The 27,946-nt window shown below is 56.7% G+C and overlaps 2 protein-coding genes across 4 annotated transcripts; one reads left to right on the top strand and one right to left on the bottom strand.

The window, feature by feature from the left end:
* Positions 1–298: 298 nt before the first annotated feature.
* Positions 299–15,283, top strand: INPPL1 (inositol polyphosphate phosphatase like 1). 3 transcript variants are annotated; one of them, XM_070383791.1, is made up of 29 exons: positions 299–426; positions 1,227–1,628; positions 4,376–4,439; positions 4,531–4,681; positions 4,910–5,030; positions 5,258–5,398; positions 5,644–5,737; positions 5,844–5,933; positions 6,104–6,202; positions 6,315–6,465; positions 6,556–6,662; positions 6,956–7,058; positions 7,141–7,337; positions 7,627–7,744; positions 8,323–8,419; positions 8,694–8,832; positions 8,947–9,046; positions 9,146–9,234; positions 9,467–9,548; positions 9,681–9,770; positions 10,337–10,450; positions 10,587–10,675; positions 11,092–11,179; positions 11,272–11,427; positions 11,671–11,749; positions 11,843–11,983; positions 13,288–13,960; positions 14,215–14,348; positions 14,454–15,283. In XM_070383791.1, the coding sequence occupies exons 2-29, from the start codon at positions 1,432–1,434 to the stop codon at positions 14,542–14,544; spliced, it is 3,795 nt and encodes a 1,264-aa protein (XP_070239892.1). In that variant the 5' UTR covers positions 299–426; positions 1,227–1,431; the 3' UTR covers positions 14,545–15,283. The 3 variants fall into 3 exon arrangements, with proteins under 3 accessions (XP_070239892.1, XP_070239894.1, XP_070239893.1); XM_070383792.1 differs by lacking the exon at positions 299–426 and adding an exon at positions 435–561; XM_070383793.1 differs by lacking the exon at positions 14,215–14,348.
* Positions 15,284–15,408: 125 nt separating this feature from the next.
* On the bottom strand, positions 15,409–19,779 carry PHOX2A (paired like homeobox 2A). The gene is made up of 3 exons (XM_070383794.1): positions 19,563–19,779; positions 17,202–17,396; positions 15,409–16,334 (listed from the first exon to the last, which is right to left on the bottom strand). The coding sequence occupies exons 1-3, from the start codon at positions 19,777–19,779 to the stop codon at positions 15,868–15,870; spliced, it is 879 nt and encodes a 292-aa protein (XP_070239895.1). The 3' UTR covers positions 15,409–15,867.
* Between the last annotated feature and the right edge of the window lie 8,167 nt (positions 19,780–27,946).

Below are 27,946 nucleotides of genomic sequence, written 5' to 3'. Positions count from 1 at the left end.
GCCGCGCTTTACAGTTTACACAGCTGTCACCTTCGTTACTCCTTAATTAATAATAAAAATAGCCGCCTTTCGGGAGCGCCCACTGGATGCCGGGCCCCGTGCCGAGAGCTTTACAAGCACAGTCCCGTGGACTCTGCCCTCAAAACGTTATCCCCATTTTACAGAGCCGGAAGGCGAGGCTCGGAGAGGCGCCGTGACCTGCCCGAGGTCAATCGGCCGGTCAGCAGCTCTGGGATCAAGGCGCTGGGCCCGGGCGAGGCGGGGCGCGCGGGTGCTACCCCCGGCTCCGCGGAGAGCCGCGGGGGCGGAGCGGCGGGCGGGGCGGAAGGCGAGGGGGGTGCGGCGGCGGAGGATGGCCATCTTAAGTGGCCGCTGAGAGTCCAGGGCCGCTTCCCCGGGGAAGGGGGCTTCGGAGCAGCCCAGGAGGTGGGAGTCTGAGTACGGCAGCCGAGGCTCTAGGGATAGGTCGGGAGCCCTGGGGGCTGAGGGAACTTTCTTCTGTGTGGGCAAAAGGAGGCCTGCTCTCTTGACTGCTGAACCCCTCAAGGCCCGGGCCTGCGGGTATGGGGGATGGTGCCAGGGAACTTGGCCGAGAGGGGGAAGGGCTCTGCCTGGGCTGAGAGGGGCTGGCAGGGACGGTGCTTGGGGATTCGAGGACACTGGAGCTCTTCTGGGGGTTTGTAGGGATCCCCCCACGGGATTTGGACCCAGTAGTTTGGGGGTTCAGGTCTAAGAGGGGATTTCAAGGGAGTTGGGGATGATGGAGAGAGGGGACGGCAGGAGGTTCATCATGGGATCCTTTGCAGATTTTGATAACTCGATCCTACGAGTCTGTAGGGAGTCCGAATGGAAAGGATTTGAGGGTGGGATCAAACGTTTATGGGAGTTGAGGGGTTGTATAATTGCCAGTGTAGAAGGAAGGGGTCGGGATCCCGAAGTGTCGGGCGCAGGATGGGGGGGACTTGGGCTTCGATGCGGGGGTTAGGAGCTGGATCGCCTCTGGTGATGGCGGGGCAGGATCATGTGGGGTTTGAGAGGCCCTGGGACTTGGGGGGTCCTGGGTCCTGTGGGATGCAGAGGGCAACTTCCCCATGGGGAAGAGGGTGGGGGCAGGGGCGGGTCGAGCCTCGGGCCGAGCGGTGGGGGTGGGGGCCGGCCGCTCGGCACGGCGCTCCGCTCCTGCCCCTCCCCCGCCGCCTCTGAACAAACTTTTCTTTCTCTTCAAGTTGAGGCCGGCGCTGCTGGCGGCGTCGGCTGCGCGGCAAACCCGGCGGCAAGCGCGGCGGAACGCGGAGCTCCGATCTCCGGGTCGGCCTCGCCGGCGGATCCTTAGCCCCGGGACCCGGGCCCGGTCCCAGCCTCAGCCCCGAGCGTCCCGGGGCGGATGGCGCGGGACGGTGGGCGCGGGCGGCGCTGAGCCCTGCGCGGGCCATGGCCTCCGCGTGCGGAGCGCCGGGCCCGGGGGGCGCTGGGCCGGGGGCCGCTTTGGGCAGCCCGGCCCCCGCCTGGTACCACCGCGACCTGAGCCGCGCCGCCGCCGAGGAGCTGCTGGCCCGGGCAGGCCGCGATGGCAGCTTCCTGGTCCGAGACAGCGAGAGCGTGGCGGGAGCCTTTGCTCTCTGCGTCCTGTGAGTGGGGCCGGGGCTCCGAGCGGGCGGGGGCACGGCCCGGGCTTCCTTGAGTGTTGTGGGGGTAGGGCCTGGGACCGTGGGACGCCAGCGCCCCCCAGAGTGAGGACCTTGGCTTTCTGCCGGACTTAATGAAGGATGCTGGGAGCACTTCCTTCCTGCTGTGTGTCTGGGGGCAGAGTATGTGGGGTCCTGCTGCCCCGGGTGGCTGTAATTGGGGAAAATGCAGAGTCTCTGGTAGACCGGGTCAGGCATCCTCCAGGCAGGCGTGAGGGTGTACATTCCAAGGTTGTGTGCATTTGTGTTTATGAAGGGATCAGGTATCTGACTCAGAGCCGGGGCCAGAGGAACTGATGGCCTGTGTGGGGGGATGCCCAGCAGCTTCCTTATGGGGACTTTCTGAATCCCAGGACTGAGACTGGGGCCTGCCTGGATATGTATGACTGGTCTGGGGGGCAGGGTAGTGTGGAGGAGAAGGGGAGGGGAGGCTGTATGGGGCCTTGTCATTATTTCATGAATCAGTGAGTGAGTGTGTCTGCTCTAGCTCTGGGAATGCGGCTGCCCTAGGCCTGAGCTGTGGGTGCTGAGTGTGGGGCTAGATTTGGCAGCTCTCCGAGTGGGCCTGGTTTTGTGCTTCTACCCATCAGCCATGTGTGGCGGTGGTGTTGGGTGGGTTTGCACTTTCGGTTTTGGAATCTTCCTGAGCTGCAGCCCCCCCCAACCCAGATCAGCCACTGGGTGGGCTCCTGTAGGCCTCTGGAGTGGGAGGTAGTGAGTGGGAAGCTGTGATGCTGCTTTGTTTAACTCTAGTTATGTTGCTCAGCTCCGTGAGCTCTCCCAAGTCCCTATCCTTGTCTCTTTCCCCTCTGTTCTCCTCACATCTTGGGGGTACACTGGCCTAGGCCAGGGGTTTTCACTTGGGCTTGATTTTACCCCTCCGGACAGTTGGCAGAGATATTTTTGATTGTCGCAACTGGTATCGTGCTACCTGCTTCTAGTGCGCAGAAGCCAGGGATGCTGTTCGACAGCACACAGGACCGTCCCTCACAACAGAAGAATGCGGTCCATAATGTTCGTGGTGCTGAGGTTGAGAAACCCTGGCCTAGGCAGTGGACCTGAAGAGGAAGGGGCTTATGTCCCTTAAGTTTCAGCTTATGTCCCACGTCTGAGGCCCAAGAGGGGAGACTGACGAGGGACAGCCTGGGCAGATGAATATCTTAAGAGTCCTGCATACCAGCCCCTAATTAGGGAGGGGAGGAAGGCAGGTGCTAGGTCAGCTGTTGAGTGGGAGGGGGACAGCTGGGCCTGTGTCTGGACGGGGAGCATTATTGTCCCAGGAGGGAAAAATTCTGGCTCCATTACCAGGGAGGGGCTGGGTGGGGTGGGGGTCTGTCTGTGTGTGGGAGCTTCAGCTTTACCAGCTGTCTCCGGTTACTCCCTGCATCTCAGGAGCCTAGAGGTGGGTGATCAGAAACAAACTTGCTTACCTGTACATGACACCTATGTGTACAGGGGAAACAAAGACACACCCCTGCCCCTGGAGTCACAGGCAATCTGACAAGCAGGCCAGGATACAGGTCCTGGTCTCTGTCCTGACTAAATGCTAGCTGGGCCTCTTCCTTTGTGGCCTTAGGCAAATCACTTTTCTTCCTTGAGCCTCAGTTTCCTTTTCTGGAGAATGGGGATGATAATAATAATATCTTCCTTAAAGTGTGAGGATTAAATGAGATTATGTCTGTAGGACATTGAGTACCTGGCTTGTCACAGAGATCGGACGCAGTTAATGGGATGCTATTATTGTTATAAACACAGACCCACAGTCCACAAACCAATACACCCAGTCACACACAGATACCCACACAGTTTGTGCCAGTGGTCAGGAGAGTCCCCAAAAGGAGAGTTTTCCTGAGAGGAGAGGGTGGCCCTGTGTCCAGGGTATAGGGTCTCCTCAAGTAGACGTTTGATCCTCTCTAGTGCCAGTACCCACCTACTGCCCGACACAGGGTCCAGGTGACTCCCTTGGGCAAGCCTGCCTGGAGGCGTGGCTGTAGAAATCCTCCACCCCCACCGAGCGCGGGCTGTACCATTTGGACCAGGCTCAGCTGTCACCTGCTCAGCTGTTGCTGCCATCTGTCAGCACCCCTCGTGCCCCTCCTCTGCTTGGGGCTCCTAGAGGCCCAGGTCCCCCACCGGGGGCCCCCATGTGTCCTCCCAATTTCCTGGTGTCTGAGGAAGGGAAAGGAAAGCCCTAGGGTGGTATCCCGACATCCGCTCAGCAAGACTGCTTCAGACACACCTGACTCCAGCAGAACCATACAACCAGCGTAAACACAGGCAGCAGACACATTTGTGATAGCACGTCACCCATGCATGCAGACGAGTTACCCAGGCGTCTGAGAACTCTTACTCTGGCGGGGGGCCCAGACTAGTACCACAGCCCAGAGGGTCTGTTTAGACAGCTGTGGAAGCCACAAAAGAGCTGCCTGTTGCTTCCCCGGGCTTGCAGTGGGTGTGGAGCATATGTAGGTCTGGGGTGGGGTCCGGTCATTCCTGCTCTGCTTAGCACCAGCAGGATAGAGTGGACAGGCCCCATCATTAACCCTGTGCAGCCTGGGTAGACAGTTTCAAGGAAACCTAGCCAAGGGGCCCCGGGGGCTGGGCCCGCTGGTTGGCAGGAGGAACGGATGCCTTGGGACTTAGATGCCATCCTGGGGGAGACAGATTTGGACCCCCTGCTTTGCCATCAGGTATCAGAAGCATGTGCACACATACCGAATTCTACCTGACGGAGAAGATTTCCTGGCTGTGCAGGTAGGAGCTTGGACCCTGACCCCGTCCTTGATTCTAGCCTAAGGTTGGGGACCAGGTGACTGACTCTTCTTCCACTCTTCCCGGCCTGCAGACCTCACAGGGTGTGCCAGTGCGACGCTTCCAGACCCTGGGGGAGCTCATCAGCCTGTATGCCCAGCCCAACCAGGGTCTGGTGTGTGCCCTGCTGCTGCCTGTGGAGCGGGAGCGAGAGCCGGACCCGCCGGACGACCGTGACGCCTCAGGTGCTGCCTGGGTGCCATGTACCTTCCCTGCCCCTCACCGGACGTCCCCCGTGACTTCCCACCCCATCTTCTCAACCTGCCTCCTCTGAAGCCCCCTGCCACTCTTCTGGTGCCTGGGCCATTTATTCCCTTCCATGGAACTCCCTGACAGCCATGGTACCCACCCCCACCCCCCACTTCACGGAGAGCAGGAGGCTCATACCGCTGCCTCCTGGCCCCTGTCCACAGATGGGGAGGACGAGAAGCCCCCACTGCCCCCGCGCTCTGGCTCTACCAGCATTTCTGCCCCCATGGGGCCCAGCAGCCCCCCAGCAGCCCCTGAGACCCCCACAACTCCAGCTGCTGAGAGGTGAGACCCCCCAATCCCTCCTGAGCAGGCAGTCCTTGTCTTTTCTGAGAACCATGTCCTCAACAAAGGTGGGAAGACCTTTAAGGCACCCCCTCCCCGACCCCCAGGAGGCAGACACCCTGGTCTGTTGCACTCTCATTGCCACTTGTACCATCTCCTCTAGGGAGGGGGTGGGGTGCTAGGACAGTATCAGCGGGCCTCCACTGACCTCTTACCCCTCCCCCAAGTGCTCCCAATGGGCTGAGCACTGTCTCCCATGAGTACCTGAAAGGCAGCTACGGGCTGGACCTGGAGGCCGTGCGGGGCGGAGCCAGCAACCTGCCACACCTCACCCGCACCCTCGCCACCTCATGCCGGAGGCTGCACAGGTACCTGGGGCACCCAATGCCATGCGCCCCACCCTTACCTCATAGCTGTCCTCTCCCGCTCCCTTGCTACACAGATGCCCTGACCTTTGACCTCTGGCTCAGTACAGAGAGCCTGCTGTTGCCTCCTGACTCTTCCTCACCTGAACCCTTGTATCCTCATGGGGGCAGCTGAAACTCCTACACACTCAGCCCCTTTTCCCTGTACCTGGGTCAGAGTGAGGAGTTCTGACCTAGTGTCTCCATAGTGAGGTGGACAAGGTCCTGTCAGGTCTGGAGATCCTGTCCAAGGTGTTTGACCAGCAGAGCTCACCCATGGTGACCCGCCTTTTGCAGCAGCAGGTGGGACTGTGGAGAGAGCTCTGGGGGTGGGTTTGTGTTCCGGGACTGGGCGGGGGGGCTCCTGCTAGGTGGTCTCATGGACAAACCTCATTCGTTCTCCCTGCAGAACCCACCACAGACCGGGGAGCAGGAATTAGAGAGCCTGGTGCTGAAGCTGTCAGTGCTAAAGGACTTCCTGTCAGGCATCCAGAAGAAGGTGCCCTGACTCCTGATCTCTGACCCCTGATCCCCTCACCTGGCCACTTGCCTTGTCTTGATCTGAACCCTGAATCTGTAGTTCAGCACTGACACCAACATCAGCGGTGGCCCTCCCTGCCCCTGCCCTCAGCAAGGCTCCTGACCTGGCCCTGCCCTTGCCCCCTCCAGGCCCTGAAGGCCCTGCAGGACATGAGTTCCACAGCCCCCCCAGCCCCACTGCAGCCATCCACACGTAAGGCCAAGACCATCCCTGTGCAGGCCTTTGAGGTACATAGCGGGGGGTGGGGGGACATTCCAGGGCAGAGAGCCGGTGGAGGTGAAGAGGGTGTTACCTGCTCCCCAGGTGTTTTCAGCAGCACCCCCACTTCCTTGCCTGCAGGTGAAGCTGGATGTGACCCTGGGTGACCTGACCAAGATCGGGAAGTCACAGAAGTTCACGCTGAGTGTGGACGTGGAGGGTGGGCGGCTGGTGCTGTTGAGGAGACAGCGGGACTCGCAGGAGGACTGGACAACCTTCACGCATGACCGCAGTGAGCCAGGGCCCAACCCAGGTTGGGCAGCAGGGTGGGCCCCCTGGGTCTGTGGGCACAGGGTGGTGTGACCCATTCTCCATCCCCTAGTCCGCCAGCTCATTAAGTCCCAGCGGGTCCAGAACAAGCTGGGCGTCGTGTTTGAGAAGGAGAAGGACCGGACGCAGCGGAAGGACTTCATCTTCGTCAGCGCCCGGGTGAGCAGCGCATGGGCCTGGCCGCCGGGGGCCGCAGGGGTCCCTGCCAGATGGGAGGGAAAAGATGATGGGGTGGAGAGTATGTGTGCTGAGAGTGGGCGGCCCGAGGGTGGGCTGATAATCATTCAGTGAACATTTACTGAGCACTTGCTGTATGCTTGAGGAGTGGGGGTGTGGTGGTGAGCCAGAGGTGTGTCCCTGTCCTTGAAAGACCGGCCACCTAGCAGGGTAGGCCCGTGGAAGGGGACTTCCTGGCTGCCCACCTGTGCCTGACTGACCGCTGTCCCCTGCAGAAGCGTGAAGCCTTCTGCCAGCTCCTGCAGCTCATGAAGAACAAGCACTCCAAGCAGGACGAGCCCGACATGATCTCCATCTTCATAGGCACCTGGAACATGGGTCAGGCCTGCGGAGGGACTGGGGTGGGAGAGAGGAAGGGCTCCAGGCAGGGGCCTGACTGCCCCGTCCCCTCCACCTCCAGGAAGTGTGCCGCCTCCGAAAAATGTGACATCTTGGTTCACATCGAAGGGTCTGGGGAAGACCCTGGATGAGGTCACGGTGACCATACCCCATGACATCTATGTTTTTGGGACCCAGGAGAACTCGGTGGGCGACCGCGAGTGGCTGGACCTGCTCCGCGGGGGCCTCAAGGAGCTCACGGATCTGGATTACCGCCCGGTGAGGGGGTGTTGTCGTGTCCAGCTCCTTTCCCCACACACTGGCTGGCTCCCCCCAGCTTGACTGGCTCTCCTTCTGGTCCCTGGGAATATCCTTTAGGAAGTCTACCCTGAGTCCTTTATGCTGTGGGAAGGCCGCTCTTTCTGGTCCCTCAGGAAAAGGTGTGGCAGGCCTTCTTACCTTGTGATTTCCAGAACCGTCTATAGTGTGGGCTGGGCAGGGTGAGGGTGAGGGAGGTGGGGACAGTGGCCCAGCCTGGGGCAGGGGTGACCCTGCACCCTCTCCCCAGATTGCTATGCAGTCTCTGTGGAACATCAAGGTGGCCGTGCTGGTCAAGCCAGAGCACGAGAACCGCATCAGCCATGTCAGTACGTCCAGCGTGAAGACCGGCATTGCCAACACCCTGGGTGAGGAGAGAGGGTGGGGTCCCTCTGGCTACTCTTCCTGCTTCCTTTCCAGCCAGGGTCCAGGGTCTCCTATCTATAGAACTCTTTGAACTTTGCAAAGCATGTTCATATTCTAAATCTCTTCCAGCCCTACCAGGAGGCATGGCCAGGATAATTATCTCCATTTCATAGATGATAAAACTCGAGCCCAGAGTGGTCAAGTGACCTGTCCCAGGTCGCACAGGCTAGCACGTGATAGAGCCTGGCACCAGCATAGTGCCCAGGTCTCCCTGTTTGCAGTCCAGTGTGCTACCTCAGGATAGATTGTGCTCAGTATCTACAAAGCCTTGCCCCTTCACCACCGGGGTCCCTGTGATCTCCAGGGACTCTGCTCTCACGTGCAGACAGACTCAGACCATCTAGATGGGGCTGCAAGTGCCCGGTGTGGACCCCAGAGAAGGCGTGGTTGTGTATGCAGGGAACTGCCTGCCTTATGTTGTGGGGGTCGGGAGGATCTTTCCACTGCTGCTTCAACGGGTGGGGGGTAAAGTTGGGAGCCCACCGAGGGTGACCCAGACATTCTTCTGTTGCCCTGACAGGAAACAAGGGGGCCGTGGGTGTCTCCTTCATGTTCAATGGCACCTCATTTGGCTTTGTGAATTGTCACCTCACCTCAGGAAATGAGAAGACTGCCCGGTGAGGGGGTGCCTTCCCAGTCATCTCTTTAGCCTTATCCTCTGTTCCTGAGACCTATTGCCTCTCCCGTATTCTAGTCCACGACCCTCCTACATCCCTGTCCCCCAAGGCCTCCTTCCTTACCTCAACTCAGGACCCCTCTGTCTATCCCTGATTTTGACCTTGTCCCCAGGGACCCTGATCCCTGCCCTGTCCCCAACCCCAGCCAGAGACTTCTTATCTACATGTCTGTGCCTGACATCTGACCCTGGAGCTCCCCCTACCCCTACCACAGGCGGAACCAGAACTACCTGGACATCCTGCGGCTACTCACGCTGGGCGATCGGCAGCTCAGCGCCTTTGACATATCTCTGCGCTTCACTCACCTCTTCTGGTTCGGGGACCTCAACTACCGCCTGGACATGGATATACAGGTGTGAGCAGGGCCCGTGGGTGGTAGGTAGGGAGGCTGGGCTGGGGCCTAACTGGGCTCTCACCTCTGGCTTGAGAGGGCAAGGCCCCAGCTTTTATGTGCCCTCTCCCCTCAGGAGATCCTGAACTACATCAGCAGGAAGGAGTTTGAGCCCCTGCTCAGGGTGGACCAGCTCAACTTGGAGCGGGAAAAGCACAAGGTCTTCCTTCGATTCAGTGAGTATGGGCGCGGTAGCGGCAGTCCCTGAGGGCCAGGGTCCTAGTAGGATCCCCGGGTCTTCAGGGCCCTGACCCCTCCATCCCTGCCTTTCCTAGGTGAGGAGGAGATCTCCTTCCCACCCACTTACCGCTATGAGCGGGGTTCCCGGGACACGTATGCCTGGCACAAGCAGAAGCCAACTGGGGTGAGTGAGGAGAATGGGTTAGGCCCAAGGAGACCCCCCAGGACTGTGGTGAATCAAGAGTGTGTGTGGGGTCAAGCCTCTGCACTTACCATTCCAGGCTTTATGGCCCCTTGAGGCCTTGGGGGTGATCCTGGGTGTTGGAGGTGGATGTTGGACCCAGTGTGGTAGGGGCATGGGCCTCAGCTGAGCAACCCCCAGCTGACCCCTGACCACACTGCTGACCCTGCCCCAGGTCCGGACCAACGTGCCTTCATGGTGTGACCGGATTCTCTGGAAATCCTATCCCGAGACCCACATCATCTGCAATTCCTATGGTCAGAGCCTCCCGGACAGGGTGATGGGCGATCCCGGGTGGTCCCTGACCTGACTCTGCCTTGGCTTTGGGAGTCAGGAGCAGAGAGTAAGGAGCTTTCCCCTGAGCCCCCATTCCTACTCCCCTCCCCCAGGTTGCACAGATGACATCGTCACCAGCGACCACTCCCCCGTGTTTGGGACGTTTGAGGTTGGAGTTACCTCTCAGTTCATCTCCAAGAAAGGTGGCTATTCTGGCTGTGCTGTGGGTGCGGCATCCATCTGGGTGGGTGCAGGTGCTAGCCTGGGGGGTGTGCATAGCTTTGAATATATCTGAGTGTGTGTGTGGGTGGGTGTGTAGGGGCGGGTACATACATGCATGTGCAGGAATGTGTCTGAATATGTGATGTGTAAAGCTGTCTGTGTTCCTGAGTCACCGTGAGAGGTATATGCCTGTTAGCAGGTGTGTGCGTATGGAGGTAATTGTGTACATGTTTCTGCCTGCCTGGGGCTCCTCATGTACCCGTGTGCCTAGTGGCATGGTGGATTGTTGGTGGGCCTATCCTGCAGGCACTCTGGTTCCCAGCCCCTTCTCAGATGGTCTCTGATTCTTGGGTTGTCTGTCTGTCCCAGCCTCAGGTCCAAGCTTTGGGGTCTCCCTGGGCTGCTTGGGATGGAGGAGGCCCCTCCTGGCCTTCCCTCCTGCTCTGCCAGGGCTCCAGATTCCCTGCCCCAGTGCTCAGTGTCTGTGTCCTGTTCCTTCTGCCACCCTCTCAGCCCTCCTGTCTGCATTCCTCCCTTTGCCCCTCAGGGCTCTCAAAGACCTCAGACCAGGCCTACATCGAATTTGAGAGCATTGAGGCCATTGTGAAGACGGCCAGCCGCACCAAGTTCTTCATCGAGTTCTACTCTACCTGTCTGGAGGGTCTGAGGCGGGGCCCAGGGCTGGGTGTGGGTCATTGGGGATGGGAGGCCTGAGGTGCCCAGAGTGGGCAGCCCCCTAGTTAGGGGGAAGGGAAGCTGAGAGGTGGCACTCAGTTGGGTGTCCCCTCCCCCACCAGAATATAAGAAGAGCTTTGAAAATGATGCCCAGAGCAGTGACAACATCAACTTCCTCAAGGTGCAGTGGTCCTCACGCCAGCTGCCCACGGTGAGGCTTGGGGGTGAGGGCACAGAGGGAAGTGCAGCCAGATGCCACCTGGAGCCTGCCTGGGAGGGTGGGAAGAGCCCACAGTGTGGGCTTGTGCGTGGAGTGGGCATGAGTGAGGACGACGGCATGTGCTTTACTTGCGGGGGGAGGGGGGTTTGGAGACCAAGTTGCAGTTCACTCATTCGTTCCATAGATACTTCTCAAGGCTTCACTAAACGTCAGATGCTGTGTTGGCAATTGTTGATGCAGAAAATCAGTTAGTTACAGGGCTCTTGAGTGCTCTGAAAGGCCCATGGAAATCTTTCCTTCAGGTGGACGGGAGTGAGCATGGACAAGCTTGAGGATGGGATGAGCCACAGTCATGAGGAAGTGGGGTGGGGGGTGCTTTATTCCTCACTGGGCCTCTCTGCTCCCAGCTCAACCCCATTCTGGCTGATATCGAGTACCTGCAAGACCAGCACCTCTTGCTCACAGTCAAGTCCATGGACGGCTACGAATCCTATGGTGAGGGCAGAGGGGGGCTGAGGGGCACAGAAAGCCGAGCAGGGCCCTAGGAAGGCTTGGCAATTTGCTGGTCTGTTCCATCTGCCCTTCAGGGGAGTGCGTAGTGGCGCTCAAGTCAATGATTGGCAGCACAGCCCAGCAGTTCCTGACCTTCCTGTCCCACCGCGGCGAGGAGACAGGCAACATCCGTGGCTCCATGAAGGTGCGGGTGCCCACAGAGCGCCTGGGCACCCGTGAGCGACTCTATGGTGGGGGCTCCATTGGGAGGGGTTTGGGGCATACAATGGGGCGGTGCGGGCAGGTCTAGGAGAGGAGGACCAGGGTTGCGGGGCGGGCGTTGGAATCCCTGGAACATTTGGCAGTTGTACAGCCAGGTCTGGGGGGTGGGCCTGCCCTAGGGAGTAGCTGGGAAGGGGCTAGCTAGCCCATGGGTGTCTATGAGGTGCAGGACCCCAGGTCCCTTCTAAGTCTCCTTTCCCTTCCCCTCACAGAGTGGATCAGCATTGATAAGGACGAGGCAGGAGCAAAGAGCAAAGCCCCCTCTGTGTCCCGAGGCAGCCAGGATCCCCGGTGAGCTGGGGCTCTGTGGGGAGTCACTTGAAGCGGTGCCTGGGGACTCGTGGCCAGCTCCTGCTTTATCTCCCTCCCCTGTGCACCCTGCAGGTCAGGGAGCCGCAAGCCAGCCTCCACAGAGGCCTCCTGCCCCCTGTCCAAGTTATTTGAAGAACCAGAGAAGCCACCACCAACTGGGAGGCCCCCAGCCCCGCCCCGAGCTGCTCCCCGGGAGGAGCCCTTGACTCCCAGGTGAGAGAAGGAAACTTGTCATTCCCATCCCTTATCCATCTTGATCCATCACTGTGCGTGGCTCTCAGGGTTGGCCTGGGGATCATCTGTTGCTTGGGTCTCTGTGGGGCCCTACACCCGTGGCCACTGGCCAGCCAGGCCTCCTGAAGGTGTGGTTCTCTGAGTCAAAGGGAGCACAGTCAGCCTCTCCTCTCACTTCTGTCTTAAAAAATAGACTTAGAAATGGTTTCTGCAACAGCTCTCTTAGATACTTAAGTTGAGCCTTCTGTTTGGAGAAGGCCTGTGTCTCAGCAGATTTCCCTGGGGCGTTCTGTGGAACACTGTCCTACAAGATGCCCCATTGGAAAACGCTTTGTTGTCAAATGAGTTTGGGAAATGGTTGTTACTAGATTCTTTTCTTAGATATTCCCAGTGCACAATAGTATCAGCAAAAGCTCTGAGCTTGTGGACAGGAAGGAAATCCTTTTTCAGCTGTGTTGAATATAGTTTCCCAAACTTAATGGGCCAGGAAACTTTTCCATGCAATAACTATTAATATCCTGGGGAACTACAGTTGACCCTTGAACATGGCAGGGGTTAGGGGTGTATAACTCATAGTCATCCCTCTGGATCCCCAGTTACTGTGTATCTGAAGTTCCGCATGGATTCAGCAAATGTGGCTCATATATCGTGCAATACCATAGTAGTGAAAAAAACTGCATAGAGTTGGACCCCTGTAGTTCAAGCCCATGTTGTTTAAGGGTTAAGGTCAAGTATAGTGTTCCATGGATCATACTTTGGGAAAGTGAGGCTTGCTTTTTAATTATATCCAGTTGTCATTTGAACATAAAGACTCCTGGTGCATTTTCAGTCATCTTCAGCTGTTATCAGGCACCTTGGTTTTATCTTCAGCCTTGAATAAAACTAACCTGAATCTGTGAGTAAGATTCCTCAGTAGACTGGGCTCAGGTGCCTCCAGGGCTTTCCATATCTGGCTGGTCATTCTCATTGAAGGCTTTTATTGCCCTGCCTTCTGGCCTCTGTTTTCACCCATTTTACAGCTTTTACAGTTACAAAATCAAAAAAAGGTTGGAGACTCTTAGCGAGTGAGGCAAGGAAGATTGGGGGTTATCCAGTTGTCTCCCCAGTTTTAGAGATGAAGACACAAAGGGGCAGAGAGGGAAGGTAACGTGCCCACGGTCACATGCAAGTCTAGGGGTGGGGGCTTACATCTCCTGACTCCCCGCCCGGTGCTCCTTCCACCGCACCCACTGCCCTTCTCCCCTTGATTCTGGGCCCTGATTTTATTCTGCTCCCAAACCCAGGTTGAAGCCAGAGGGGGCTCCAGAGCTGGAAGGGGTGGTGGCCCCCCCACCCAAGAACAGCTTCAATAACCCTGCCTACTACGTCCTTGAAGGGGTGCCACACCAGCTGCTGCCCCCGGAGCCACCCTCACCTGCCAGGGCTCCTGTCCCACCTGCCACCAAGAACAAAGTGGCCATCACAGTGCCTGCCCCACAGCTTGGGCGCCATCGGCCTCCTCGTGCAGGAGAGGGGAGCTCATCAGATGAGGACTCTGGGGGCACACTGCCCCCTCCAGACTTTCCACCACCACCACTGCCGGATTCGGCCATCTTCCTGCCCCCTGGTCTAGATCCTCTGCCAGGGCCAGTGATCCGGGGACGCAGTGGGGGTGAGGCTCGTGGCCCACCACCTCCCAAGGCCCATCCAAGACCCCCGCTCCCGCCAGGCCCCTCACCCGCCAGCACTTTCCTGGGGGATGTAGCCAGTGGGGATGATCGCTCCTGCTCAGTGCTGCAGATGGCTAAGACACTGAGTGAGGTGGACTATGCTCCCGCCGGGCCTGGCCGAGCCATGCTCCTGCCAGGCCCCCTGGAGCTACAGCCGCCCCGTGGGCTGCCCTCGGACTACGGCCGGCCTCTCAGCTTCCCTCCGCCTCGCATCCGGGAGAGCATCCAGGAGGACCTGGCAGAAGAGGTGTGTGGGCCGGGGGTGGCTGTGTGCCTGCAGAGTGTGCCTGCCTGCGGTGGGGGCATCTCTTTACTTCACCACTCGGCACTCAGTGGTGTCCCCTGCCCTGAGCTGGGCACTGGGGAGCTGAAGGTCGCAGGAATCAGCCCCTTGCTATGCCTCTCTCCCCACCCCAGAGCAGGCGGGAGAATATGGCTGCCTGCAAGTCCTGTGTGTGCAGGCCCCCTCAGTGCTGCCTCTAACCTGCTCTGTTCCCTCAGGCTCCGTGCCCGCAGGTCGGGCGGGCTGGCGGGCTGGGTGAGGCAGGCATGGGAGCCTGGCTGAGGGCCATCGGCTTGGAACGCTATGAGGAGGGACTGGTGCACAATGGCTGGGACGACCTGGAGTTTCTCAGGTGGGGGCGGGGCTGGAAGTGGATGGGGTGGGACTGGCCTTGGGGGCGGAGCTAGGGGCTCTCTGGACCACCTGGCCCTTCTCCCAGCATCTCTTACCCTTACAGCGACATCACTGAAGAAGACCTGGAGGAAGCTGGGGTGCAGGACCCGGCTCACAAGCGCCTCCTTCTGGACACCCTGCAGCTCAGCAAGTGACCGCGGTGGCATTTTGAAGCTGCGAACTGAGCGCCAAACCCGCCCTTAAAGGCCCAGCCAGAGCCCTGAAGTTTAAGAGTTATAAGGGGTCGGGGCAGTACTTTTCTGCCTATTTATTGGGGACCTGTGTTCCCTACTGCCCAGTCATTTGCCCAATCATTGTCCTAATTAGGACATCCTACCCCTCACCTTTTAGAGCCAGGGCTGCGGAGGTCAGTTGCCATGGTTACCGAGGACCTCGGTTATTCTGGTGCTGTCCTCCTTTTCTGGGCCACTCCTCCAGCCCCAGGGAGGTCATGGGGTCCATATGGGTACGTCTTGGGTCCCCACTTTCACCGTTGTTCTTGCTACCCTCCACCCAGGCTGAACCACTGGTGGAGGGGCTCAGCTGGGACTTCTCCCAACCCCCTCTCAGGGGTGTCCGTCCGGAAATGAAGGAATAGCCCGAGAACCGGGCTGGGGTTTATTTAAGCTTTTCTGTGTGGGTTTAGGGAGGGCGGGCACTTTAATGTTATTAGGGCTGGTTTGGGTGGGGGCAAAGAATCTTGGCCACAAAGCGCCAGTTTGCTTAGTTTTGTCTCCTGGTCTATACCACCTGCACTGCAGCTGTGTGGCAGCTGGGGGTTCCTCGCTGGTCATAAGGGGAACTGGGCTCTTGCAGGCAGCCTATCCCCTTCGTGGGTACCGAAGGGTTCCAGTGTGATGTCAATAAATTAAGTTTTATTTGGATTGAGCAAAACTCACCTCAATAAATTACAAGTTTTTCAAAGAAAAGAACAGCAACAACAACAAAAAAGACAGGAAAGAGGAAGCCCCTCTGTCCCGATGCCCTGGCAGCTCTGCTCATCTCAGGGCCTCCCCTCTGTGCCAGACCGGCTGAGGATGGGTGGGGAGGAGTGAGGGAGAAAACCGAGGTGGGACCCTTTTCGCCACTCTTTATCCCAATGATGACCAGCCGAGGGGAGACCCAGCCAGCTGCAGAGGCAGGGGAGGAAGCCGGGCTGTTCCATTTGAGGATTCACCTTTGAGCACTGTTGGGGCAGGCATTGTTTGATCCCCTTTTCAAAGAGAGCCAGGGGGCTCTGAGCTCTCCTGGAGGGCATCCCAGTGAAAAGTACCCTCCCCCACCCCCACCCCCACGGTGCGGAATGGGGGTGGGTGAAGACGAGAGTAGCCCTGGCTTGGTCTCCGAAGCTGGGGAGGGCACACGGAGGGGTCAGACACAGTGGGAGTGGGGCCAGCAGGCAGACCTGGGATGGGAAGGGGCTGTCAGGCCCTGGAGGGGCAGGGGTAGGCAGGCCCGGAGCCTCTGGAGGCCAGCGGCTAGAAGAGATTGGTTTTCAGGGCGGGGCCGGGCTTCCGGTGGAAGGAGGACAGAACCCCCGAGAAGGGCCCGGGCCCAGGTTCCGCTGGCTGCCAGGCCTTAAGCAGCTCCGCTGCGCCCGCGCCTGGCCCGCCGCCCCCACCACCCGCCACGCCGGCCCACAACGGGCCCTTGAGCTGCTGTGGCCCCGGCCCAGGTCCGGGCCCGGAGCCCAGGGCGGCGGGCAGCGGGCTGGGGCTCAGGCGTGGGCTGGCCAGGCCGGGCGCGGGCGGCGGCGGCAGCGACGCGGTGCTGTCGGGCGTGGGGCTGCACGTGGACTCCTTGGAGTCGTCGTCCTCAGACGAGCAGCGCGCCTCACCCTTTTTGGCTCCCGCCGCGCCCGCCGCACCCTTGGCGCTGGCCGCACGCTCCTGTTTGCGGAACTTGGCCCGGCGGTTCTGGAACCAGACCTGCGGGCACAGGGACCGGTCAGCCCGGGACCGCCAGGTGCGAGTGAGACCTCCGTCCGGAAGGGGCCGGGTCACGATTACTGACAACCAGCCTTCCGAGTCTTGGCCCCTCGGCCCTCCACCACTGCTCGCTGCCCTCCTCATGGCTCGCCTCACTCTCCTGCTCCACTGGTCTCTTCCCCCAGGTCCTCAGCGTCTTCCCCTTAGGATCTGCCCACCCGCCGACCCCGCCGCCTCCCGGTGTTCTCTGCCTCCTGGACCGGCCTCGGTTTTCGCTCTCCTCGTATCCCAAAGCCCTTGCCCCAGTTCCTCCCTACAAGAAGCCCGGGGCTGTAGAGAGCGGGTTAGGGCACTTGGGAAACCTTTTGTTCAGGGTCTTCAGTAAACGCGCTCCAGCTGAACATCTGAACTCAGATTTATAAGATCGACAAAAGTCTGTCCCGACCCAGCTCCTGCGCCTACCCTGAACCCCGGGCGTTCCAGGCTCATAGGTTTGGCTTTCCCCCTGTTTGGCCTCGTTTGGCCCCGAGGCCAACCTAGAGTTGACCCTCTACCCACTCGTCCTCCATCCTGGCTTCCCAAGCATCACTCTGCCGTGCTCAGCCCTACCCGGGAGACAAGGGGAAATCGTGACGCTGAATAGCTCCGTTCTGCCGAAGGCCTCAGACCCCGTCTGCCCGCCGCCTGCCTCCCGGGGCTGCCGGTCCTCTCCTGCCCTGTCACCGCCAGCCCACGCCCTGGCTCCTGGCCCTAGCTCTCTGCCAGCAGGCTGCACCCGCCGGCTGCCCGAGTGAGGCCCCTCTGTCCCGCGGACCCCCAGGTGTCAGACACTAACTTCCCGCCCTGCTCCGCGCGCGCGCGCGCTCCCCGCACACATCCGCGAAAACACACCTGCACGCGAGCCTCCGTGAGGTCGATCTTGAGGGCCAGCTCCTCGCGCGTGTAAATGTCGGGGTAGTGAGTCTCGGCGAAGACGCGTTCCAGCTCCTTCAGCTGCGCGCTGGTGAACGTGGTGCGGATGCGCCGCTGCTTGCGCTTCTCGTGCAGGCCCGACGGCTCCGGAAAGAACTTGTAGGGCACTACAGATGTGTGCGGGAGGGGGGAATCAACGAGGGTGGGATGTGAGGAGCCGAGCCCGGCCCGCTGGGTTCTGCGCCTGAGGGATCGCTTACGGTCCCCTACCCCTGACCTGGCCCCTGGGCTTGGCCCTCTCAATCTCAGATCGCTTCACCACCGCTGGATAGAGCCGGCAGGGATGAAGGCGGACAGGGCGCGGGGAGACCTGAGACCCAACAGCTGCAGCTAGGGAACCAAAAATCTGATTCTCTGTCAAGACTCTTGACCTGTCGCTGCCCTCCGCAGCGTTCCTTCCACCTCCCACCAGTCTACCCACCCCTGCGACCCTCAATCGACCTGACTTCTGATCCTGTTCTATCCTTCCTAGCCTGCGCTGTCTGTGAGGTCTCGCCAACACCCTGTCTCTCCAATAACCAGTCTCATGGACTGCAGCTGGATAACTGAGACTCTCCTGCCTAGGTCTACCTTCAGCCCTGCCACGGACTCTCTGACATTTAAAAATTTGGCCATCTTCACCCTGCATCCTTCTTCTCCCCAGGCCTCATTTCCTCAGCCCCATTTCACATCCCATTCTCCTCCAGGTGTCCCCCTCTCCTCTTCCTCATCTCTCTCCATCCTCATCGATCCGTAACTTTCCCCTTCTGGACCATTCTTCTCTTTGTACCCATTGTGAAGGGTTATTTCTCCCCTCCCAGCTTCCTCCATCTTCTCTTTGCCCTTCTTCTTCCTCCCAGGCACCTCTTTCTACCAGCTCCTCCAAAAACCAGCCCCAACCCTACCCGTCACTCTTTCTGTGCAGTCTCCCATGTGCCCCTTCCATTTCCCATTGCTCCGCAGACAGCATTTCTGATACTACCTCCCCATTCTTGTCTCCAGCCCCTGTTTAGGTCTCCCCATTCTCCAGAGATCTCCATTATCAGTATCTTTGTCATGTCTCCCTAGTTCTCTATCTCCCTTAATCCTGTCTCCAGCACCTCATGCCTATCCCCATCTTCCTCATCTCTGTTTTCAGTCTTCCCGGGTCCCCATCTCCCATAATTCCTGTCCACATCATCTGGTATTTATTTCATCGCCCCAGCCCTGGGTCCCCATTTCTCCCAGGGACTCCGATCTTTCCATCTCTGCTCAATCTTTGTGTATCTGTCCCCATCTTCCTCATCTCAGACTTCCAGCTTTCTGGGGGCCCATCTCCCCGTTTTCTGTTTCTATCTCCACAGTCCCCATGTGCATATGACCCCAAGTACCCAATCTCCCTATCCCTGTTCCAGTTTGACTCCAGTTTCTCCCTGGTTTTCATTTCTCCAAGCTCAGGTCTCTCTCACTATCCCTCCCCATCACACCGGTCCCAATCTTCTACTGAGTCCTGTGGTCCCAGGAAGCAAGGAAATGAGATTGGGTGGGGCAGCTTTGACTCTAACTGGAGAGATGAGGGTGGCTAAGAGCCTTCATGAGGTTGAAGGTTCAGTTAGAGACTTGGATGAAGGAGGCTTGGGCATCTCATGGGGCTGCTTCTGGGTTCTGCAGGACTCTAGCTGGGAAAATCTCCAGGGGAATGGAGAAATGAAAGTGGCTTAATGACCTGAGCATCCTTTTCTTCTGGCCACAGAATGGGTTTCAGTGGTGCAAGAGGGTTTGGGCACATGTAGGATGGGTTCGAAACCAGGCAGTAGAGGCTTGATGGTGTTGGAGCTCTAGGAAGGCTCCCAGTTGGGCAGCTCATCTGCCGCCCAGGCCCATGCTGGAGCCGGGCATGAAGTGGGGTGGTGATGATAAGGATGGGCAGTCTGACTGGCCTGAGCCGGGAGCAATCTTCCAAGGATACAGGGTATGGAGAGGTTTGGTGGTCAATCGTTGCCTGTGGGCAGGGGAGGGCCTGGTGAAGAGTCTGGGGCTAGACCAGGGATCTATTTATTTCCTTGACCTGAAGAGCACAGGATAGGGATACAGCAGCGAGAAAGAGGAACAGGAAGGATGAGAGGGTGGGGCTCAACTCTGCCTAGGGAACCTCCTCTTACTCGAGAGGCTGTAGGTCCCGCGGGAAGTTGGAGGATCTGGCTAGGGCAGAGATTGTGGCGGCTGTGGGGGACCGTCGCAACCACTTGCCGAATGGGCAGGGGCTGGGGGTGCCGTAGGATCTGCAGGGAGGTTTGGACCAGGGCTGGGCTCACCTGCCGAGTAGGGCGCAGGCTGATGGTCCCGTAGAGCACCAAGCGCGCAGTTGGAGGAGCCGAGCGCGGGGCAGGGAGGCCCGGCCGCGGGGAAGGCGGGTCGCAGGGGACTGTACTGGAAGCCGCCGGGCTGGCTGCAGGCGCCGAAGTCGCCGTAGGCGGACGCCTCCATGGCCGCCACGCACGAGTCGTACGAATTGAGGTAGGAGTAGTCCATCGGCCCGGGGGGCGGGGGCGGGGACCGGGCCTGGCCGGGTCGGAGTCTGGGTCCCAGGCCGGATTGGGGTCAAGATGGGGTTTGGAGCGCCAGGCGCTGAGGACCCGAGGCCAGTTCTGAGCGCCCGCGAGACCGCCCGCCCCGTCGCGGCCGCGCTCCGCTTTGGTGCAACGCAAGTGCAGCCCAGCCCGGCCCGCGCGCCTTTTAACGCGCAGGACCCCGCGGAGGGGGCGGGGCGGGGCGAGCTCTTCGGGGCGGGGTCTGGACGGCCAAGACCCCGCCCCCAGTCTCCCCGACCCCCCACCCAAAGGGTAGCCGCCGCCTTCTTAGGGCTCGAGAGATGCAGGGCAGGCTGCCCAGGCCCCCATCCCTAGAGTCCCCATCCCGCCCCAGTCCGGACCAGACCTTCAGTGTATGCATCGTGCCAGGCCGTAGGGTCCCGACCCCTCTCCCTGGCCTCCCCACCTGCGGCCCCGCAGAAGGGAGGGGAAACAGGCCTGGCGGCGCTCGCTCGTGTTAAGAAGTTAATTCAATTCGTCCAGTTAACCGAGTTATTCTGATTCAGTCCCTCGGCCCCGCCCCCATCGAGGTCCTATCCCGGAGGGGACCACGGAGGCGGCTCAGGAGGGCGAATGGCGATAAGAACGAGAAAGAGATGGGACCTGGGATGGGGATAGAGGATGTGGATGAAGAGAGGAGACAGAGTCGGAGACAGGGAGAGAAAGGGACAGAAACAGTGATGGAGAAAGATGGAGAAAGGAATAAGAGATAAGGGTTCACAGAGACAAGGATGAGACATGGAGGAGAGAGCTAGATTTGGGGCGGGGGGAGCAGAAGGGAGACAAGAACAGAGGTGGCAACCAAGGTGAAACATGTAGAAGAGGAAGGTGAGGATGGAAGTGGGGACAAGGCAGAGAGACAGAGGAGACAAAGATAACAGAGAGACAGAGGGGGGATGGAGAAAGCGAGTGAGGCAGGCATGGAGACAGAAGCCACATGGACGAGACACAGTTGGAAACAAGGATTGCAATGGAGATCAAGAGAGAGATGAAACAAAACAGGGCCATGATAGTGAGACAGACACACAGAGACTGAGTCTTAGTGAGACAAGGCCAGGGACAGACACAGCGGAGGAACAGAAGCTAAGGGGTGGAGAGAAAGAGCCTTTGGAGAACTGAGACCCACCAGCTGGAGCGCCTGGCGGGCAGAAGGATTGCTGTGAAGGAGCCACCTGAAGCTACTGAGGGGGAGGGCTGCCTCTATCCTGGCCTGTCCTGAAGGCCACGAAGCCCTGCCCCGCACCTTCAAGGCCCAGCCTGCCCCTCCCCTCCCCCAGGTCCCATAGCTCAGTCCCTCCCCCTATTGCTGCTGGTGTGAACCTCTGGTTCCTAGCACCCTGGGCACAAAGTATGTGTGTATGTGGGTACGTGTGTGTGTTGAAGGTCAAGACCAGGCAGTAACCAAACAATCGTTTCACTCTCAGCTTCTACCCCCTCCTCCAGAGGCCATTTTCTTTTTCAGGAAAACCACCTAGATTCAGTCTGGACCTGGCCACAGTGTGCTCCACGGACTTAGCCCTTGGCCTCCATACTGTGGGGTCACAGGATACAGAATCCAGGAGAACAGAACAGAGAACTCTTCACCCCCTGCAGCTCACCTGAGGAGGATCTAGCAGCTTCCTCACCCAGCCCTAGCCTCCAGCTCCCAGTGTTGGCAGATCCTGCCCATGAAGAAGTGGAGACCCAGCAAGAAGGCAAGGAAGTGGCAGCCCTTCGGTACCGGCCAGAGTCCTAGGGGAATGAGAGAAGGGCTCCCTAGTTCCCTCCCCGCTAGCTTAGTTACACAGTGGGGAGCATGCCCACCCTCAGATCATTCTCACCCTCCCGGCCACTCATTCTTTAACACCTATCCCCCATTTCTGTAACTACTGCTTGTAGGGGGCTTGAGGTGTTTTCTCTAGTTACTTTTTAGGAGGTCTAAACTAAAACTCACTCAGAATGTTCTCTCTGCCCGTGTGGGAGGTGCACCTTGACCCAGGGAACCAAAGGATGTCAGAATTGGAAATCAGACAGTGCCACTGCTCTCTTCCTTAGAACTCCCGTGGCTCTCCACTGTCTTCAGGATCAAGTCCAAGCTCTCACTCTGGCCCACAAGGTCCTCCATGCCAGTGCTCCAGCCTGCTTCCCCCTCACCGTGGTTTTCTTTGCAGCCCTCACACATTGATCTTTTAGCTCAGAGTTGTTGTCTCCAGTTGGAATGTTCATTCCAGTCTCCTCTCCACCACATTCCCCTCCCAATCCCTTACCCTCACCCAAAAAAAAAAAAAAAAAAAAAAAAGCCAAAACCTGGGAGACACTTTTTTGTCATTAGGTCTCAACTTAGATGTCACTGCTTCCCGGAAGCCTTCCCTGATACCCGTAGTACCTCCTTCTCTTGGTTACTCACCTTGGTGAAGCATTTGCAGCAAAGTGCAAGGTATAGGGCAGAACTGTGTCCTCATGTTGATCACCGTCTCTGGAGCCCTCCTGTCCACAGTGGCTAGCACATCACGGTACTATCGCAGGCCTTCCCATATCTGTTTGTTGAATGATTCGTGAAGGCAAGACTGAACTTTTTGTGTTGGGGAGTCCTGCCTTGTGTCCAGGAAAGGAATCCCATCCCGGACTCCCACTCCCCACTCTTTGGAAAGGGATCACCCTCCCTTCTTCATCCCCTCACTCCCCAAAGACAGGAAACTCCCTCCCTCTGGGCCAGCCTTCTGCCTGGGAGAAAGTCCTTCCTCATCTGAGGAATTTTCAAGGGGCCATATCCCTTCCACAAGGACAAAGTAGAAGCAAAGGGGCAACTGACGCGTGTGTGTAGGGACCAGCAGGGACGCGAGGCCCTGGTTCCATCTGTCTCCGTTTCCATGATCCATCCCTGTCTTGTCTACACTTTGGTCATGGAGCCATTAAGTTCCTTTTTCCGTCTAAACCGATTTAAGTTGGGCTTCTGACACAGCCAAGAGTTCGGACCAATATAATCCGTAAATGCTTGACACCTTTACAGGGAATCAAACAAATGGCTGTAGTGATTGGAAGTTTTGTGGTAACATGCCTGTTGCTGGCTCAGCTGGGCAGAAGCTGCCCTTCTCCTGACTCAGGACTCTGCAGTTGAAGGCTCCTGTCTCTGCGAGGAGCTGTTTGTGCTGAGGCTGGCCCTGACACTGAGGTGAAGTCCAAGAAAATGTTTGAACCCTGTCTGTTGTTGGGTTCAGGTGTTTCAGATGGTGTAGGTGGGGCAACTTTGGAGGCCAGGCTGCGTGTGTGTGAGATATGCTGAGAACTCAGCATAAAAGGAGACAGGTAGAATGAACTGGGCTCTGCAAGGGCCTCAGAACAGAGAGGCTAGTGGTTGTCATCTGATGTGGACACTGTTTCTAACTGAGACCCTCCTCCCACAAATGTGTGCACTCTTGGGGAAATAAAAATGCTCTGACATGGAACATTGTCTCGCTGAGCATGTCTTCACTTCCGTAGCTGATGATGGGTTCTGGGTCACTGGGTTCCAGCTCTGGCGCTGCCACTTTCAAGCTGGATGACAGGGAGAGTTACTCAGCCTCTCTGTGCCTTACCTTTCTCATCTGTAACCTGGTTTACTTTAATGATTAAGTGAATTAAAATATCTGAAGTGTGTGAATAGTGCCTGGCGCACAGTAACCATTGAATAAGTTAGCCACCACCACCACCACCCCTCTCTCTCTCACCAAGTGACTGAGGCCCGTGACTGATAGGCCCAGACCACAGTCTGGTTGAGCTCCTCTGATCTGTTACACCTGATACCGAGATATGTAATCCAGACACGGACCCCTGTCTCTGCACCACAGCATCACCTCTACCTTCAAGATTTCAGAAAATACCAGCACACTGCAGAGTTAGCCGGAATCCCTTAATTTTATGCCGGTGAGGAAACTGATGCCCAGCGAGGGGTCCTGGAGGAAAAGTGAAAACAGTGGGAGTGTGTTGTGATGGGGGATTCCTTCCACAGAGAGAGCGGTGTGCAAAAAGGAACCCGATGAGAGGGTGCAGTGGGGACTGACTTCTCTACTGCTCTGGTCCCAGCTCTGTGAGCCTGGACAGTGGAATTACCTTGAGAGCAGAGGAGAAAGGACTCATGCCCTGGAGAACTCTTTCTGCCTGTGGTCATTTGGAGAACTCCCAGGCTACTTCTGCAAGCCAGCACAGATCTTGACCTTCCGTCGAACTCTGAGCAAGGCCCTTCGGGGCTCAGAGTGTGGGCAGCAGGCTGATCTCCGGATCCAGGGCACTCCTGCCAGTCCTCCTCTCCTCTAGGGGGAGAGCAAGGAGCACTGGCTCCTCCTGCCTTAGACACGCATCTCTCAGCCTCTGAAGCAATGCCGCAGTGTCATTGCTGAACAACTGTGACCGGAAGCCAAGCTTGATCAGACACCCATGTCTGCCTTCTAGTAAGGGATGGAGTTTATCTATTAGTGAAAAGTTAACACATTTTTGGTCTTGCTTAAGGACCTTAGAACTCCTTTCACTTGCATTTATCAGTATCAACTCCATCAGTAACCTTCTTCCAAATAGCTATTCTCTCCTGCTATAAATTCTGGTCCAGGGAAGGTTGGAGGCAAACATATTAACTGTATATTCCCAATCTGTCTATCAGGACCTGACCTATAGTCTTGAGAATTCCCTGGCAGTTCAGTGATTAGGACTCAGTACTTTAACAGCAATGGCCTGGGTTCTACCCCTAGTCGGGGAACTAAGATCCCACAAGCCAAGCAACATGGCCAAAAAAAAAAAAAACAAAAAACCCCAAAACAAAACTGCAGTTTCTTGTTCATCTCTCTGTAATGGGGACAACTCTCCCCTTGTTGACTATTTTTTTCCCCACTAGTACCATAGGCTCTCCAGTCTTCTATTAATTTCCATTTTTATTTGTAACTTCTAGCATTAGGCCTTTCCAGGGATCCTAAACACCCAAAATATTTAGCCTTCAGAGATCTCTGAAGAATGAGAAAACATCTTAACTCAGTTCTACAAATATTTCTCGAGTATCTGATCTATGATGGAAACAGGGGGCACTAGACATATGCAATGCCACCCCACTCCAATACTCTTGCCTGGAAAACCCCATGGACGGAGGAGCCTGGTAGGCTGCAGTCCACGGGGTCACTAGGAGTTGGACACAACTGAGTGACTTCATTTTCACTTTTCACTTTCATGCATTGGAGAAGGAAATGGCAACCCACTCCAGTGTTCTTGCCTGGAGAATCCCAGGGACGGGGGAGCCTGGTGGGCTGCCGTGTCTGGGGTCGCACAGAGTCGGACACGACTGAAGCGACTTAGCAGCAGCAGCGGCAGATACATGGAAATTAATCCTGGATGCTTTCTTTTTTTTCAGACAGACTTAAAAATGTTTTTTTTTTTTTACTTATTTGGTTGTGCCATGCAGCATGCAGGACCTTAGTTCCATGACCAGGGATCAAACTTGCGCCCCCTGCAGTGGAAGCGAGTCTTAACTACTGAACCATTAGGGAATCCCCTTAGATGCTTTCTTTAGGGATCTTCCGATTTGGCGGGCACAAAAGCACTTATTTATGGGGAGGTTTTCCTTAAAATGTCTTAGTTGTCTGGGCAAGAAAATGACACATAGAGGGTGAGGTGAGTTCGCTATTTTTTTTAAAAAAAAGGGTTTGATCTTACCAAACATGCCATACCTTGCCAAGCTTCTTCAAACTTTTGCGCGTGGGAAGGGACCTGCCTGAGGGCTGCCATAGTGGTCATCTGTGGTGTGGCCAGCCCAGCACGGCTCTTCTCTTGGGAACTGTCTCCTCTTTCCACATGGCTACCCAGGGAACCGTTGTTCTTATACAATCCTACCCTCAGCCATAACTGGTCCCAGGTGTGGTTACCTGTTTGAAGATGGGTCAATAAAACCCTTTTTCATCATTTTTTCTTATTTGAATTGAGAAGTCATTCTCTTAAAAAAATTTTTTTTGCTTATTTATTTATTTTTGGTTGCACTGGGTCTTTGTTGCCGCACGAAGGTTTTTCTCTGCGGTGCACGGGCTTCTCATTGCCGTGGCTTCTCTCGTGGAGCACAGGTTCTTGGCACTCAGGCTTCCATATCTGCAGCATGTGGGCTCAGTAATTGTGGCTCGCGGGCTCTAGAGTGAGGGCTCAGTGGTTGTGGCACATGGGCTTAGTTATTCCGTGGCATGTGGAATTTTTCCAGACCAGGGATTGAACCCGTGTCCCCTGCACTGGCATGGGGATTCCTATTCACTGTGCCACCAGGAAATCCTAAGTCATTCTCTTTTGAATGATGAAAGCTATAGATATAAAGCTCAGGGAATGTTTCCAGCCATATTCCCCCATGAAGGGAAGGAAGACGGAGGCAGTGAAGAAAGAATAAATAAAAAGTTGAGACAAAAGCTATAGAGGCTCATATTAGAATTTAAGAGCCTAGTTCCAGTTATTCTGGAGACATCCTTACTTATTTTTGCAAATTAGTTATTCAGCCCTTCATTGAATTTTGTTATCCAATACAGTCTTCTTTATGTTTAATCTATTTCAAGTTGGATTTCTGTCACTTCCAAACAAAGAGATTCAAATTAAAAAATTGATATAATGGTATGCAGTGAGGCCAATGGCAGACCCTAAAAACTGGAACTAGTCTAATTGATCAGAGAAGGCAATGGCACCCCACTCCAGTACTCTTGCCTGGAAAATCCCATGGATGGAGGAGCCTGGTGGGCTGTAGCCATGGGGTCGCTAAGAGTCGGACATGACTGAGCGACTTCACTTTCACTTTTCACTTTCATGCTTTGGAGAAGGAAATGGCAACCCACTCCAGTGTTCTTGCCTGGAGAATCCCAGGGACGGGGAAGCCTGGTGGGCTACCATCTATGGGGTTGCACAGAGTCAGACATGACTGAAGTGACTTAGCAGCAGCAGCAGCCTTGTTAATACAGAGTGGGATGCAGTGAGAAATCCCTCCACTTTGAGCCTGGAAATGAGATGTCCTTGTTAGGTATTAATGAAGTAACTGGGAAAACTATTGCATGATTTCTCTTAGAACTTAACCTCAACTTTCCCCTTTGCCTTGTGGTTGCAACTTCAGAGGATTAAATTTTAAAAATGGTGTTTGGCAACCTTGAGAAGGTGCTTTAAGAGGACAAGTGGGTCTCCCCTGGTGGCTCAGAGGTAAAGAATTTGCCTGCCAGTTCGGGAGACATGGGTTCAGTTGACAAGGGTTCGGTCTTTGATCTGGGAAGATCCCACATGCCTCGGAGCAAGTAACCCTGTGAGGCACAACTATTGAGCCTGTGCTCTGGAGCCTATGCTCCACAACAAGAGAAGCCATTGCAATGAGAAGCCTGTGAGCTGCAATGAAGATTAGCCCCTACTCACTGCAACTAGAGAAAGTCCGAGCAGCAACAAAGACCCAGCAGAGCCAAAAATAAATAAATGAAATTATTTAAAAAAAAAAAAAAGAGAGAGAGAGAGAAGACAAACAGATGAAGAACAGCAGGATGATTCTAACTCATAAGGAAGCCTCTTCCGTGGCCAGCAGTCTGAGGCTGCCATAGCAGGATAGTCACGTGACCTGCAGATTGGCCATACTCCAGTTTTCTGCCACACTCTAGAGTGAATATATTTGACTAGGAAACAGTGACTGACAGATGAAATGGGAATATTTGGGAAGCTCTAGAGGAACTGGGCTTCCTAGGTGGGGCTAGTGGTAAAGAATCCACCTGCCAGTGCAGGAGACATAAGAGATGCGGATTTGATCCCTGGATCAGGAATATCTCCTGGAGAAGGACATGGCAACCCACTCTAATATTCTTGCCTGGAGAATCCCATGGACAGAGGAGCCTGGTGGGCTACAGTTCATGGGGTTGCAGAGTTGAACACAACCGAAGTGACTTAGCACGCAGAGGAATGAGAGAAGTGGGGTTCCCCCAGTTCTTCTAGGCACTCTGATCTGACAGTAGGAGAGAGTTGGCTTTTTTTCCCCCCATATCCAGCATCTGAAACCATGTTCTAAGTTAGGGGAATTCCCCACCTAATATATTCCAGATACTTACTCTTTGAACTTCCCTTGAAAACAAGATTGCATAGATAACTAATGGGAACTCAAACAGGGGCTCTGTAAT

The sequence above is a fragment of the Bos mutus genome, chromosome 15, assembly GCF_027580195.1.
Source record: "Bos mutus isolate GX-2022 chromosome 15, NWIPB_WYAK_1.1, whole genome shotgun sequence".
NCBI classification, from domain to species: Eukaryota; Metazoa; Chordata; class Mammalia; order Artiodactyla; family Bovidae; genus Bos; species Bos mutus.
The sequence above is the reverse complement of the archived record's forward strand: the minus strand, read 5'-3'. Positions and strand labels throughout refer to the sequence as shown.

What these genes read in the sequence shown, in the direction of transcription:
- INPPL1 (XM_070383791.1), top strand. Translation starts at nt 1,432, where the DNA reads ATGGCCTCCGCGTGCGGAGCGCCGGGCCCGGGGGGCGCTGGGCCGGGG. An exon ending in GCCTTTGCTCTCTGCGTCCT is followed by an intron (nt 1,629 to 4,375) that starts GTGAGTGGGGCC and finishes CTTTGCCATCAG; the next exon opens with GTATCAGAAGCATGTGCACA. An exon ending in CCCGCCTTTTGCAGCAGCAG is followed by an intron (nt 5,738 to 5,843) that starts GTGGGACTGTGG and finishes TTCTCCCTGCAG; the next exon opens with AACCCACCACAGACCGGGGA.
- PHOX2A (XM_070383794.1), bottom strand. Translation starts at nt 19,779, where the DNA reads ATGGACTACTCCTACCTCAATTCGTACGACTCGTGCGTGGCGGCCATG. An exon ending in GCCTGCGCCCTACTCGGCAG is followed by an intron (nt 17,397 to 19,562) that starts GTGAGCCCAGCC and finishes ACACATCTGTAG; the next exon opens with TGCCCTACAAGTTCTTTCCG. An exon ending in GGCTCGCGTGCAGGTGTGTT is followed by an intron (nt 16,335 to 17,201) that starts TTCGCGGATGTG and finishes CCCGGGCTGACC; the next exon opens with GGTCCCTGTGCCCGCAGGTC.